General features: G+C 38.8%; 1 protein-coding gene across 1 annotated transcript in view; it reads left to right on the top strand.

Annotated features, from left to right (window-relative positions):
• LOC139449521 (centrosomal protein of 135 kDa-like) overlaps positions 1-14,272 on the top strand; it is a 57,184-nt gene that overhangs the window by 28,187 nt on the left and 14,725 nt on the right. Inside the window, exons 5-8 of the mRNA XM_071230947.1 lie at positions 9,534-9,662; positions 10,646-10,861; positions 12,100-12,165; positions 13,966-14,116. Coding sequence (XP_071087048.1) covers positions 9,534-9,662; positions 10,646-10,861; positions 12,100-12,165; positions 13,966-14,116 — 562 coding nt within the window. The remainder of the gene's footprint in view (positions 1-9,533; positions 9,663-10,645; positions 10,862-12,099; positions 12,166-13,965; positions 14,117-14,272) is intronic.

Below are 14,272 nucleotides of genomic sequence, written 5' to 3'. Positions count from 1 at the left end.
TCTGATATATGCTTGACATAAAAAACAGCAGAATTACAAGGTAATCGATAGGGTTTGTGATAAGGCTGTTGTTTCAGCCTGAGTTTGGACAGATTTCAGAAATAAATGTTGTGTGAACTAGGGATCTTTGTTTCCAGCTAAATGAGTGTTTTTAAGCTGCTGTGTATAATAACGGAGAAAGACGTGTGACTTGTATAGTGGCCAGGATGAAGACAAGAAACATGGGAATGTAATGATACCTGTGAGTCTGTGCTGATCTCTCTGGGGTAGCCTTTAGTTGACCTTTCAGGTTTTAGGAAGAGGGCAAACATGTTAGGATTTGTATATTCATTGTTCTGACTCTCCTGCTCAGAAAACCACCCTTGCATGAAAGCAATTGTTATATAATTACTGTGTATTAACAAGTATATAACGACCCCTTGGTTGAAGCCCCCACTATCAGGGTAAGATCCAAATCAAAATAGTGCCATTGGATAGCATTTGCTTTTATCTTACTCATGTAATAAGTACTTTAGTCATCACAAATCATGACCTGATTGTTCCCAAACATCACTGGCTCTGTGTTGCTGGGGGTGGTGGGGTAGCCTAGTGGTTAAAGCGTTGGCTGATAACGCTAAAGACCCGGGTTTGATTCCCCACATAGGTACAATTCCGAAAAGCCCATTTTCCAGTGTCCTCCGCCATGCTTTTGCTGGAATTTTGCTAAAAGTGGGGTAAAACCATCATCCCTCACTCACTCTGTGTTGCTGGTGCTGTATAATAATATTCAATCGTCATTGTAAGTTTGTTCATGAAAATGTCTTTGTTCTTGCAGTCTTGCAGTTGTGTGTAGAAAGGCTATATAGAGTGTCAATTTAATACAAAGCGTGGTTATTGATCCCTAATCCCAAAGCTTGATCTAGTGCACATACACCAGTTCTTGGTACTCAAAGTATGTTGGGTCAGAATATAGGTCCCCAGCAAAATATACTAGGAAGAGATGACTAAATGGATCAATTGGTCAGGTTCAGTGATTTGATTGATCCATGTCTTCATACCCCAATTGTGTAGATCAGTGCTCATGGTGTCAATCACTGAATTGTGTAGTCCAGACTTGATTAATTACAGACTGCTGTCACATAACTGGAATATTGCTGAACATTTTAGAACAAACATGGCAGTACTTAAATTTTGAAAAACCCATCATTAACCAACAGTAGAAACAAACATTTTCAGTCCACTAGTCCTTATAATGATAACATGTAGCAAAGCCCTTAGAAATGACAAATGTCTACTTATCCTTATGATACCTCAACTATTGGGCAGTTTGGCAAGGACTACAGGATTAGTGCCAATTTCTAATGCTGCATTAACCCTGGTAACCAGTGTGTTCATTGTAATACAGTGGCTTTCGTCGGCTGGTAGTGAACTACTGACAGGGGTATGCGTCTGAGTTTGACTGAGTGAACGCCAGGAAGGAACACCTGCTGGGGGTATTGAACTATTGAGGGACATGAATTATGTTTGTAGTTGTAGATCCACACAACCATGGGTATATAGTGTTCGCACATTGTCACGAGTTCTGTCACAGAGTGATATGTGCCTGGGATATTACCCTCTAGGGGCACGGGGGTTGACGTCTGCTTTCATCTTGTAAGCAAGTGTTGAAACAGGCTTTGAAATATTGTTGTAAATATTGGTGTCCTGTATTAGCACAGAGTTTGATTTACATTTTGTTGTTTTGGCTACGTCATTTACAACATAATCCATATCTGTCACTCCATAAAGACATAGAGCCAATTTGGAGTGAAGATTTATATGGGCTGATTAAATTTGTTTTATGATGGCGGAAAGACAGATGAATGTACAGTCAGTATGGGGTATAGCCGTTAGAATTGTTGACTCAGCTATGACAGTCTTATTCATTACTCCTCATGCTAGTTGTCCTATGAAAAGGGAATTTGTTGTTTCAAACTTGTGAACAAGCACTGGTTTGTTGAGCCTCGTGGAGGTGATTAGTTTGAATGTCTTTATTGGCCATTTTAGAGATTTTTCCATGGAATACAAACACTTATAAGGAAGAGAATATATGGATGTCAACTTCTTTATTATGAGGATCACAACGCTTGCGGAGTATATGCTTACTCCTTCCTTCACCTGATAAAGAAGTTGACATCCATATATTCACTTCCTTCACCTGATGAAGGAGTAGGCATATACTCCGAAACGATGTGTTCCTCATTATAAAGAAGTTGACATCCATGTATTCTCTTCCTTATCGGGGCGGTTGGGTAGCCAAGTGGTTAAAGTCTTCGCTCGTCACGTCGAAGACCCGGGTTCGATTCCCGACATGGGTACAATGTGTGAAGCCCATTTCTGGTGTCCCCCGCCGTGCTATTGCTGGAATATTGCTAAAAGCGGCGTAAAACCATACTCACTCACTCACTCACTCCTTATGTGTATCACTTCTAAATGCCTTTCAAAAACACAAACACTTATGTTTCGAACTTTTATGTATCTAGTTATTTTTCCAAATTAAGCAGGATATGTGTAGTTTTGTTGGTTGTCTCAAATCTTTGGTAGATGTAAAATTGAGGTGTTGATGGATCTTTGTTGAAACAAATCTTTCTCTCTTCTTTTCTGAGGAACTGTTTGCTACAAAATAATCAAATCATAAGAACTAGAGAAAACTTGTTGATACCATCCAACCCAAACGTCAACTGATATTTGTCAACTGTGAATTATCTCAAAATCATTGTTAAGTACTTCACTGAATTTTGTGGCAAGTGGATGGACACAGGTTTAACGTGATGTCTACAGCCACACTTGATAAGCTTACTGTATGTGTTACGTCAGACTGTTGTACACAAGTCAGTAAATGGCCCAAGTTGTTCACGCCAGATTGACCGGCAGACAGGAGTTACGTTGGGCAAGTATTACCGCCTACAGCATAGCAGGTGTACTGTCAGGGACAAATCCCTGTATTACCTCACGGTGTATAGCTCTAGTCAGCTGTGTTAAGTCAGGGATTTGGTGCCAGGGTAATTGATAATAATTGTGAAGGAACTCTAGACAATAGTCTTTGCTTCATTATTGCATGCTTCATGGCATTGGTGGAATGTTGGATATATGTTTGAAGAGGAGAGGAGGTATGTTTCATGGGTATAGTGGCATGTTTCATGATCAATAGTTTTGTTTGAGATAACTGCAGGGAGATGTGAAAGGAAGGCTTTAATATGTACACATCTGTATAGTGATATAGTGATAGTGTAACTGCGGAGAGAAATGATAATGTGAAGGCTGGCATATTGTTAAAAGAATTACATTCATGCATTTATCTGGACCCGCTCATAGGCCAATATTCAACCCCAAGTCTGCAGCAAATGTCAATAAAAATTCCCAATTTGGAACTAAACATTTCCCAATTCATGTTACTATGTATTAAGATATATATATATATATATAACTAATAACTACTTTTAATGCTGTGTAGAAGTAACCTGTATGCACTTATAACAGACCAATAAATAGGAACAAGTTTTAATGCTTTGTTTTATGATATTGTATTAAATACAATCTCAAAATTCCCCTAAATTTAAGAAAATATGAAAAATCCCAAGTTTAAACAAAATAACAATTTTTTTCAAATTTGCCTGCCAGGGGCACTAAGTTAAGAATCCTAGATAAATCCCTGGTATCTTCTCACGAGAAGTATATCTTAAATAAAGGGAGAATGTTTCATGCAGGTAAGCAAGTGCCTAATATTCCCTGCAACTTTGATGTTGCATTTTGAAGGTAGATTATCATGTAAATGGAACAAATTTGGTTAACATAATTTGGTTGCAACTCAACAATTGTTGCAGTAGCTATCAATATATGGCTATGAATGGTGTACTAGTATATATTTCAGCTTAATCTTCCCTTAATGAATATTTAAATCTTAAGTTGATGTTTGCTCTGACCCATAGCTTGCAAACCAAAAGAAATTACAGTAAAAACAACAATTGCTCTTCAACTTTATATTTTAACGAAGGAATAGTCTGTGAAGAAGCTGGCAGACTTTCTATGTAACACAAGACATCTTTCACATCATTCACCTGATGAAGAAGTAAGCATATACTCCGAAACGTTGTGTTCCTCTTAATAAAGAAGTAGACATCCATAAATCCTCTGCCTTTTGAGAATCTTTGCTCTGATCGATACTGCTACACATCTGAAAGCAAGTGGAGTGGATGTAATGTCTACACTCCTAGATCCATAGTATTTACAAGTACGACGTGTTGAGCTGTGTCCAGACTTGCTCTCTAATCAGGGAGGTAAGGAACTCGAGTTGAGTGCAGGTTGGGCAGTTCCGAATGAGTGGGCCGAACAGGAACCTCAGTGCACAGTTGAACATGGGACTGGCCCTGGGGTAGACTTAATCCGTTAATTCTAATGCGATAATAAGGAATGTAGCAGTTGTAAGATGGCTGTTTGTTGGTCATCATACAATGCAGGACGTGATTGTGGCCTGCTTGTACTGCATGACAGTCTGTGTATCAATTACCAGCTATAGCCAAGGAATCAAGCTCGTTGATTGAAGCTGATATTCTCATTATGTATGTTTTTGTGCATATTTTTCAATACAAACTGTCCAACGGAATTGTAGATTGACATTCTATTATTAATTAGAAAAATAATTTGATAAATTATGACAGAAAAGTACAAAGGCTATCAGTCAGCTATTCTTTCAGTGATAGGGCTTCTGGTTTATTGGTTCAGAGTGAAAACATAGCCAGTGCATTTCGATAACACTTTATTCAAAATAATAGCATATTCTGATAGAGGAAAACACTTTTAGAATTATTTATGAAGAAGAAATTGAACCTTTTATGAAGGCTCCTGTAACATGGACTGGCTGAGACAAGTCAAGCTATGGTCGCCAGCACCATATGTCTGAAGTTTCTCCCAAATACAGGGAAGATTGTGTTGAGCAACATAGTTGAAATAAGTTCACACATTAAGTCAGTTTAACCCACAGTTGGTGAGTAAAACCATTAATTTGTAAACAGTATATATTGCATGGGTAAGTCAATGGTTTCCAAAATATGATGTTTTGTAAATAGGGTTTTCGTCATTCCATCTACCTAATTTCCTGTTGGATCATACTGATTGTTTAGTAGAGGAAGCTTCAGAGGTAATAGACCCAAGTGGCTTTTTGAATGAAAAAAGTACTTTCTTGCACCACTTTGTAGACGATATTGATATGGCAGTTACCATGTTTACCGTCTCACTCACACTGCGTGCACAATGCCTGCTGGCAAATCTCCTGCATTGATTTATTTATAACCTGTGGTTGTAAAAGAATTTACTACAAGTATTCTGACAAAAGCTTCATCTGGACAAAATGAGATTGATTTTAGAAATTGATAGTGTGAAATGGTTTTCCGTTGCTTTTCCATATCCGGGCTAAACAATAACTCTGCTTCCATCGCCAGGTGAATGTTGAATTATTTTTTCATTAACGACTCTTAAATCTGTGAGGTTATGAAACTGGTGCTCACACTGAAGTGTTCATGCTGGGGTTTGTTAACGTGAAGCACTACACCTGATGCAGGAGAAATTGTCAAGATTGATTTTGTAATGTAACCGGTTGATCAAGCTGACGACCAGCCAATCAATCGGCCCATTGTATTTCACACACTGACAAAAGACAAGCTTTGTGTTTTGCACGCTTCACTGATGCTAGTAAAAGTTATTAGCATTCCGAGTTGCTCATCAGATGGTTGTAATATACTACTCAAAAGAAGTTAAGGACACCCCATTCTTTCATATTACAATCTGTTGTGCCAAATAGGCTGTGTGTAGTTGGTGAAAAGGCAGTGATTGTAGAAAAAGGTTTCACTCAGCCCATGGATTGTTTTCAAGGCACCGTTGTTGCAAATCTGCATCTGCTAGCAACTATTCGAATAGTTGTAGTTGCTTGCCTCATTATGTACAAAAATGATACACATATTTTCACAATATATACTCTTCAAACAAAGTAGGGGATATTCTTCTGACATTTACATTAATAAATAAATCAAATATATTTCATGATCCCCTATTTTTTTGGGAAAGTATGTACTGAGAAAATTTGTGTATCAGTTTTTATATCAATGAAGTCCACATAAAGTAGTCCAGTATTTAAACAACATTAGACTGTAATCGGCCGTCATGGTTGCATTAACTGATTCATATTGTCATAGATCACGACCTGTGCCTACACAAAATGGAGTCATGATCCCATAAACCAGATCGAGGGAGGTCTTAGTATTAATCTGACCAGCTTGTAACACAATTCTTGTCATGTCCTATACTGGAGTTTTCCTCCCAGCAATGCTATGAGCTAAGTATCAGATTTCTTACTAAGTTGACATGAAGATCACGTTATCTATCAACATGCTCGCTCCATGGTACCACACAGAATCACTGACCTTGTCAGCGTTTTTCAACACGCTCACTCTATAGTGCCATGCTACAGAAGCGCTGGCCCCTGTCAATATCAGGCCGAGGTGGGCTCCGTACACAGAAAGTAATTGATTGGGCCCCCTGGTGTAATCATCTGGAAACTAAGATCCATGCACGAAGTTGTGTGTATTGACAGTAGACGCTGATGTAGTATGGTGATTATAATGATACAGTGGGTTCTCATTGATTTCCCAAAGCAAAGCATGATCAGGACACATGGTACAGGCACTTCAGCCGTAGAAACTAACATTTCTAGTCCACTAGTCCTTATAATGATAACATATAGTAAAATTCTTTATAATGGCAAATTTCTACTAGTCCTTATGATTCCTTAACTTTTGGAGACCCGTGAAGATCTGGGATAGAATAGATCTTCAGCATCCCATGCTTGCCGTAAAAGGCGACTAACGGGATTGGGTGGTCAGGCTCGATGACTTGGTTGATGCATGTCATCGATCCCAATTGCATGGATCGATGCTCATGATATTAATCACTGGATTGTCTGGTCCAGACTCGATTATTTACAGACCGCCGTCATATAGAAGGAATATTGCTGAGTGCTGCGTTAAACAACAAACCAACCTTAACTATTGGGCAGTTTGGCAAGGACTACAGGACTAGTGCCAATTTCTAACACTGCACTTCAGTGGGGTCTTAAGCTTGTAAGACTTTGCCTAATTGCGTTCACTCATTGGAAAGTGATACTCAAATAAATATGGTTCACTGCCTTTGCACATATTCGATAATCAAGTGTATTATATTGACAAATTCACTGGATCCATATGCTGCCATAGCTCTGTTTTGAACCCAGATCAAATAAAACAACACTAAAAACAGCCTTCCAGGCACACTTACCTGAGTCCGAGAAATTCTGGACTTATTATGAGACAGATGAGATGGAGGTGTTGACGTTACTTAGGAAACAAAGCTGTGGCTGATAAAGGGTCCATTGTACTCAATGGTACAAATAGACTAACACCCTGGTGTGTCTGAAGAGTACTTAATATTGTCAGAAAGTCCTGAAGCAAGATGTAAACTATAGCAAAGTCTGATACAGTCAGCGCTACAGCAGTTTGAAATGGGGGTTTTCTGAAACACTTGAGTTGTAACTTTAGTCTTCTCATTATCACTATCAACTTGATATGTCATACTACACCCCTTGAAAGCCCCCTAATTCTAGGTACGAAAAACTCTCCTTTTACTCAGCGATGTATGGTATTACCTACAACACATGTGGCCCATGAAGATCCAGGTTAGAATAGGTCTTCAGCAACCCATTCTAGCTCATGATGTCAATTACTGTATTGTCTGTTCCAGACTCGATTATTTACAGACCGCCGTCATATGTATAGCTGGAATATTGCTGAGTGGGGCGTTCAACAACAAACAATACATGTTTGGATCAGATATGCTTGACTAACATTTAGTCTCTGAAAATTTTGATAGACCAATTTATACTGAAAAGTAGCCCCAGTGTTATGTAAAAAATATTGGCCATTGTGTCTATTCTCTTTGCATATTTTTGTATAACTGAAATATAATAACTGAGCGTTGGTAGAAGACAGACTCACGTGTGTCATCCCTGTATATTAGGGCTGCAACTATGAGGCGTATACGATTCGTATCACGAATATAGGGTAACAAATACGAATATTAATTCACGAATACAATAACAAGTCTGATGTAGCAGCTGAAATATTATTTGTATCATTTGTTATATTCAGTGAAACATTGACAACATAAATTATTTGACATGGTTTGTTAATGATTAATAATTAAATTTTCGTTGTGTTCATGGAAATTCCTGCATTCTGATTAGCTGTATTGGTCACGTGTTATTGCATTCATTTCCCAATGAATGTAAAAAATTAAGCCACGCCCACCGCGGCGCACTACTTTTATTACTGCGGAATGTCGGGGAATCCCAATATTACAGTCAAGGGAATTCCCTTTCTGCTCACGTGTATCGTCATGCACAGGACATTTAGCGACTTTCATGCATATTCATTGTCCAAACTACCCTTTGAAACCAAAGTCCGAGAATGAATGAAACAACAAACTTGCAGGCTCGCTCGCCTGTTTTTTTCCCGCTCGCCCTGGTCCAACTTTCATGTCTTCGGGTTTCATTTATAACTAGCATTTTTCCAACTGTGTTTTACTGTAATCAGGGAAGTAATGTTTGAATCACACAGTAAATTACCATGTTATTTGAAGCAGCCGCCTTCTCTCAGACATATTTCTTCGGTTCGTTACAGTCTGACTGTTGCAGTTCTTTTCGCCTCTTACCTTAATTGACAGGTCCAATGAACATTGTTTTAATCCCACTCTCCATTGATTGGCTACTGACTGTGTAGGCGTGTCAAGTTATGTGCATAAATTAAACGATCACCTGATTCATGTCACGCCACTGTATGTATTCCTACACCCGGAATGTTTATCAATGTCGCCATTTTTGTCTCTTTTGATATATGCAACTGTTTGGGGTTAAACTATTGTAGATAAAACATGTTTTAAGTTGTCGAATTTAATTATAAGCATTGACTGTATATTGTTTTTGGTTCATTGAGGTATGAATCGAAAAACCGATGTGCAAACTTTTGTAAGAATCCACTATGTGGATTCATACAGTTTGCACATCGGTTTTTCGATTCATACCTCAATGAACCGAAAAAAATACACAGTCAATCCTTAAATATATTATACATTTATAAACTGTACTTATCCAGGTACTAGTATCAGCTCAAATGCTACAATGACCAGTGACCACAATACTGTCAAACTAAATATTATAAGAGTGTTGTGTTTGAAGAAATCTATGCATATTATATGTTCTTATGATATTTTTTGGTACAGGGTATGTAAATATGCAGATGCTTGCATATTCAAAAATATTCGATTCTAGTGGCCACGAATAACGAATTCAATTCATGAATGGATACGGTTCCATTCACCGAATACGCGAGTGAATCGTAACAGCCCTACTGTATATATAACAGAATTGTACATGAACACATGCAGGGTGTGCTGTTGTATCCAGTGACTGATGTTGTTGTGTTATGTTCCAGGTTGAGGGTAGAGATGAGGAAATAGAGAGGATGAGCAGGATGTTAGACGGCGGCCGCCCGGCCGATGTGGTGGCACTCGAGACGCGCAACCGCGCCAACGAGCGGATGATCTCACACCTTAACATACAGGTGAGTCACACCCTCTCCCATACCCAACATTCTGGAGATTCTATAGTGTAGCCTAAAAGCAGCAATGAGAATTTCAGTTTAAGTAGATGGTTATGATTTAAATGTTGTCTTTTTTGTCACAATGCTTCAAGCTAGAGAATAGGTTCCAGGTGATACTAACTGCAGCCACACACCTCGTAGTATTTGCCTGTTTCCTCTATCCACGTGATACCCCTGTTACTACACTTCTACCCTTCAAGACTATTGACTTGCTTTATCCTTGCTGCATTGAACAAGTCTACAACTTCATATACTGAGGGAAACAAATAAGGGAACACCATTTCATTGCAGTGTTCCTTTATTTATTCCCAGATTTTTACCCACAGTGACATCCATAGCTTGGGAACAAAACCTGGAAAACAATAAAGGAGCGCTTGTATTTTCATGTGTTCCCTTATTTGTTTCCCTCAGTATATTTACACTCTAGACGTTCTTGTCGGTCTCTATACCCTCATAGGGGTTGGGGTAGCCTAGTGGAGACAAAGAAGAGTTGTGTTTTATTCTCTCCATGTTTGAATCCCAGCTTTGGTGGCCCCTCGCTGGAACATTACTAATAGAGTTATACAACTCATTAACGCACTCCCCTTTCCTGTGGTCTAGTTGATATGGAGCGTCTGCCTGGAAAGCTGAAGGTCGGTGGTTTGATATGCAGCCGCGGCATGCCAAAAGATGTTACTAGATGGTACTTGTTGTTACCCTGCCTGGAGCTCAACATTAAGGGCTAAAACACTGGTCAGCTCGGAGTCAGTATATTGTGAACTGCGGCCCAACAGAAACTTGACGCATGCATCAGCTAGCTTTGAAATTGTTCATTTTGTTTCAAAGAATTAAGATAAAGCATGCTATGATCAGTTGGCTCCAGTTTAGTGAAGTCAAGATATTTTCTGCGTGCCACGGAAACTACAGTGTATGTTAACAACTGAGAGTGCGTTTAACCTTTGTAGGTGGACTTCTTGAGTAATAAGAACCGTGAGCTTGAAAGGAAGCTCCATGACTCCAACTACAAGATCACGGATGCAGACTCAAAGCTGATGAAACGGCAGTCCCAGATCCGCGACTTGGAGGCGGAGCTTCAGGATGTCGACCGCATCGCCAAGCGCATTCAAGGGGACAAGGAGAAGGTTGTCAAGACGGCCGACAGGGAGATGTTCGAGGCGAAGGTAATCATTGTGATATGCACTGGGGCTTGCTTGACACTCCTTAGGGCCAAGACTTGTTATAATATGTTAGACAAAGTACGGGAAATATGATGGCCATAGTCAGTGTTCAAAATAAGCACCTGCCCGAAACTCTCGTGTCGGGGCTCATTGTTTCAAATTTGAATGTGTCCCTGCAGTAAATTTAATTGTTTTTTTTATTTAAATGAGGGACCTTACTGTTCAGTCGGGACCTGCAGCTTCTGTGGGTCCTGATGGCAGACTAGCAATGAAGTTACTTTCAAACATTGGCCATAGTGCTGAGTTTGCTTTGTGGATTTTGAAGAATCTTTATGAATCAAAGAAAGAGTGAAAAATCAACTACATGAATGGAACAATGTTAACTCTTTCAATATCGCCCAGAGGATAGGTGATTGGGCTGGTGGCATCATTGTGGCCGATGATGTGGCATCGTGCACAATGGTGTGGATTGTTGCTCATTCTTTCAATTACTGGTTTGTCTGCTCTAGGCTCAGGCCTGGGATGTAGTTGGAATATTGCTGTCAGTGGCGTTACAGAACATTCACTCACTCACTCACTCACTCTACAAGCTTTCAGTGTTTTTATATCGCAGTCATTTTATGAAACATGTTTGTCATTGTCAATCAGCAGTTTACTTTTCATCTCTTTCTTGTGTAAATAAATCTAGCTATTCAATAGTTCTAGTTTCTTTGTTCTGACTTATGTATAGTTTTCTTATGTATAGTACTATTTTATAAGAACTAATTTCTAGCCAGCCTGATAGTTTGTTATTGATTTGTGATGTAGATTTGTTGTACTGTATTGCTTTGTGATTCTATCATGAGATCCTAGGTGGCATAGTAGTCGAGATACTGCACGTGGCTGGGCAGTGTCCCTTCGTCACCAGTGTCCACTTTTCAACTACTGTCCTAACCATACCCATGCTTGCGGGTTTGACCACAGTCACGTGTAACTGTAGGCTTTCATCCCATATCAAGCTGTCACACCGTGATAGAACGGAAATCCTGTTCTTAGCAGCCTTAAACTGCAACTCTCACTCACAACATACAACTTTCTTCTTTTTGATCACACTTTGCTGTTTTGTAGTAATATGAAGTCCATGTTAGATCAGTGTCACGTGGCTGAGATATTCCCGAGACAACACTGACGTGTAACACCTCCCTCACTGTAGTGTAGTGCTTGTATAGTAGTCCTCACTCACACACTCTGTCCCCCCACAGGAGGAGTTGGAGAAGTCGCGCTTCGAGCTGGAGGGACTCGACATGACCGTCGCCCAGTACAAGGCTGTAGGTGTACCGACTGTCTGTAGCCTGCCTTTTCATAGTGTACTGTAGAGAATGTGGATAGCCATACTAATCTATCAGGGGGAAATTAAATACAGTAAACTACGGTTACAACAAACACGCTTATAACGAACTGACCGATATAACGAACTTACTTGTTAGCCCCAGCCATGTGTTGCATATATGCTGTATATATGCTTGTAACGAACTACGGTTATTACGAACTAAAATGGGTGGTCCCTTTGAGTTCGTTATAATGGTAGTTTACTGTATTCAGGAAATTACTTTCTGAAAGTTTTCTAAAATTTTATTTGAATTTCTAATAACTTGATATATTCTTGCATAGAATTCGGATGAAATTAATAATGATAGACCATCATCAATTCGGAGACCCGTGAAGATCCGGGGTAGAATAGGTCTTCAAAAACCCATGCTTGCCGTAAAAGGTGACTATGCTTGTCGTAAAAGGCGACTATGCTTGTCGTAAAAGGCGACTAACAGGATCAGGTGGTCAGGCTTGCTGACTTGGTTGATGCATATCATCGGATCCCAATTATGTGGATCGATGCACATGATGTCAATCACTTGATTGTCTGGTCCAGACAATAGGATTTACAGACCACCATCATATAGCTGTAATGTTGCTGAGAGTGGTGTTAAACAACAAACAAACAAAAAACAACTCAGAAAAAAATATTAATGGTCAGGAATTGCTAATATCTCACAGGCCTGATATGAATGTCCAATACCGTGTTACTTTCTTATAAAGTGTTGTGTAGAATGAATGAATTAAATTAATATTATAAATAAAAGGATGTTGATGTAGAATAGGACAAAAAGATGAGTTCAGTGTCAAATTACCAGTCGCATTATTGCTTATTGTTGTGCAGAATAGATAGTATTTATGAAAATAGTTATACGACATGGTTCTTGAATTGGTAAACAAGTTCAGGAAATGTTACCTGCTAAAATGTCAGATTTGTGCATCTGTTTAGATTTCTAATCAAATAAAAGGAAATTTGAAAAGTAACATTCTAAAGGTTGTAATTATGTACAGAAAACAAATAAGAGGTTTGATTCATAATATTTAAATCTTGTCCAGACTTGTTTATGTACAGACCGCCGTCATATAGCTGGAATATTTCTGAATACAGCGTTAAACAAAAAACAAACAAACAAACATAATATTTAAATCGCTTATTAAGTCAGACAGACAATTGTAACTTTCAGGTTTTCTTTGTAAATGTCTGAATGAAATAGAAAATAATGTTAATCTGTCAGGATGAAGTTGAAACGTTTTTGGATGTTCATAAAATGTTTTAGTGATTTGGAAGATGTGTTATTTGTTCATTAAACTATGATCATGTAATGAGAACTACCGGGTACTACTGTTCATGGGAATTCATTAAAACAGTAGCAAGATGTTCAATTGGAGTACGCAAATACGTAAAACTCAGATAGTCTAATACGCCATTATGAGGACTGTGTGTTTGTTGTTGTGATTGCACTGTGGACTGTCGTAGTGTGTAATATGTATAGCATTACTCTGATTTCCTCGTAATTCGTAATTGTTGTGTCATGTGACCATCCCACTGTTTCTCCTTTTACGTAATCGCAAATCTAGGCACTAGTTAAAGTCATCTTGCTTTTGAGAATCTGCTTGGATATTTGCAAACAATTCTTTAAAAGAGCTTGTGTTAGATTTTTAATTCATTAACTGGATGAGATAGTTTAGTGAAATGCTTTTTCTGGAAATGATTTTATCAGAAAAAAAATACTATGAATTTTCCCTTTGGTGTCTAGGAAACAAAGCGTATGTCGAAGGAACTTTCCGAGATGAAAATGAGGTTCTCTTCCAAGGAGAATGAGAACATTCGTCTGGAAGGTCTGCTTGATCGCATCGAGGAGGAGAAACGACGTCTCAGTCAGCGCTGCAACAAGATGACCGCCAACGGTGAGAACCAGACCGGTTGAGATAGTTGTGTGGTCATAATTACCAAGACTGCTCACACAGCAATAGCCAGTTGTTTCTCCAAACATAGGCATAAAAACCTGAACTCCATTAAAGTTTATTTCGAGATTGTTTCACAAGTGAAATAAACTTTTACAT

This window comes from Haliotis cracherodii, unplaced genomic scaffold (genome assembly GCF_022045235.1).
Source record: "Haliotis cracherodii isolate W230 unplaced genomic scaffold, xgHalCrac1.p SCAF_8, whole genome shotgun sequence".
Classification (NCBI taxonomy): Eukaryota; Metazoa; Mollusca; class Gastropoda; order Lepetellida; family Haliotidae; genus Haliotis; species Haliotis cracherodii.
Note: the sequence above shows the minus strand (reverse complement) of the source record. Positions and strands in the feature narration are given on the sequence as shown.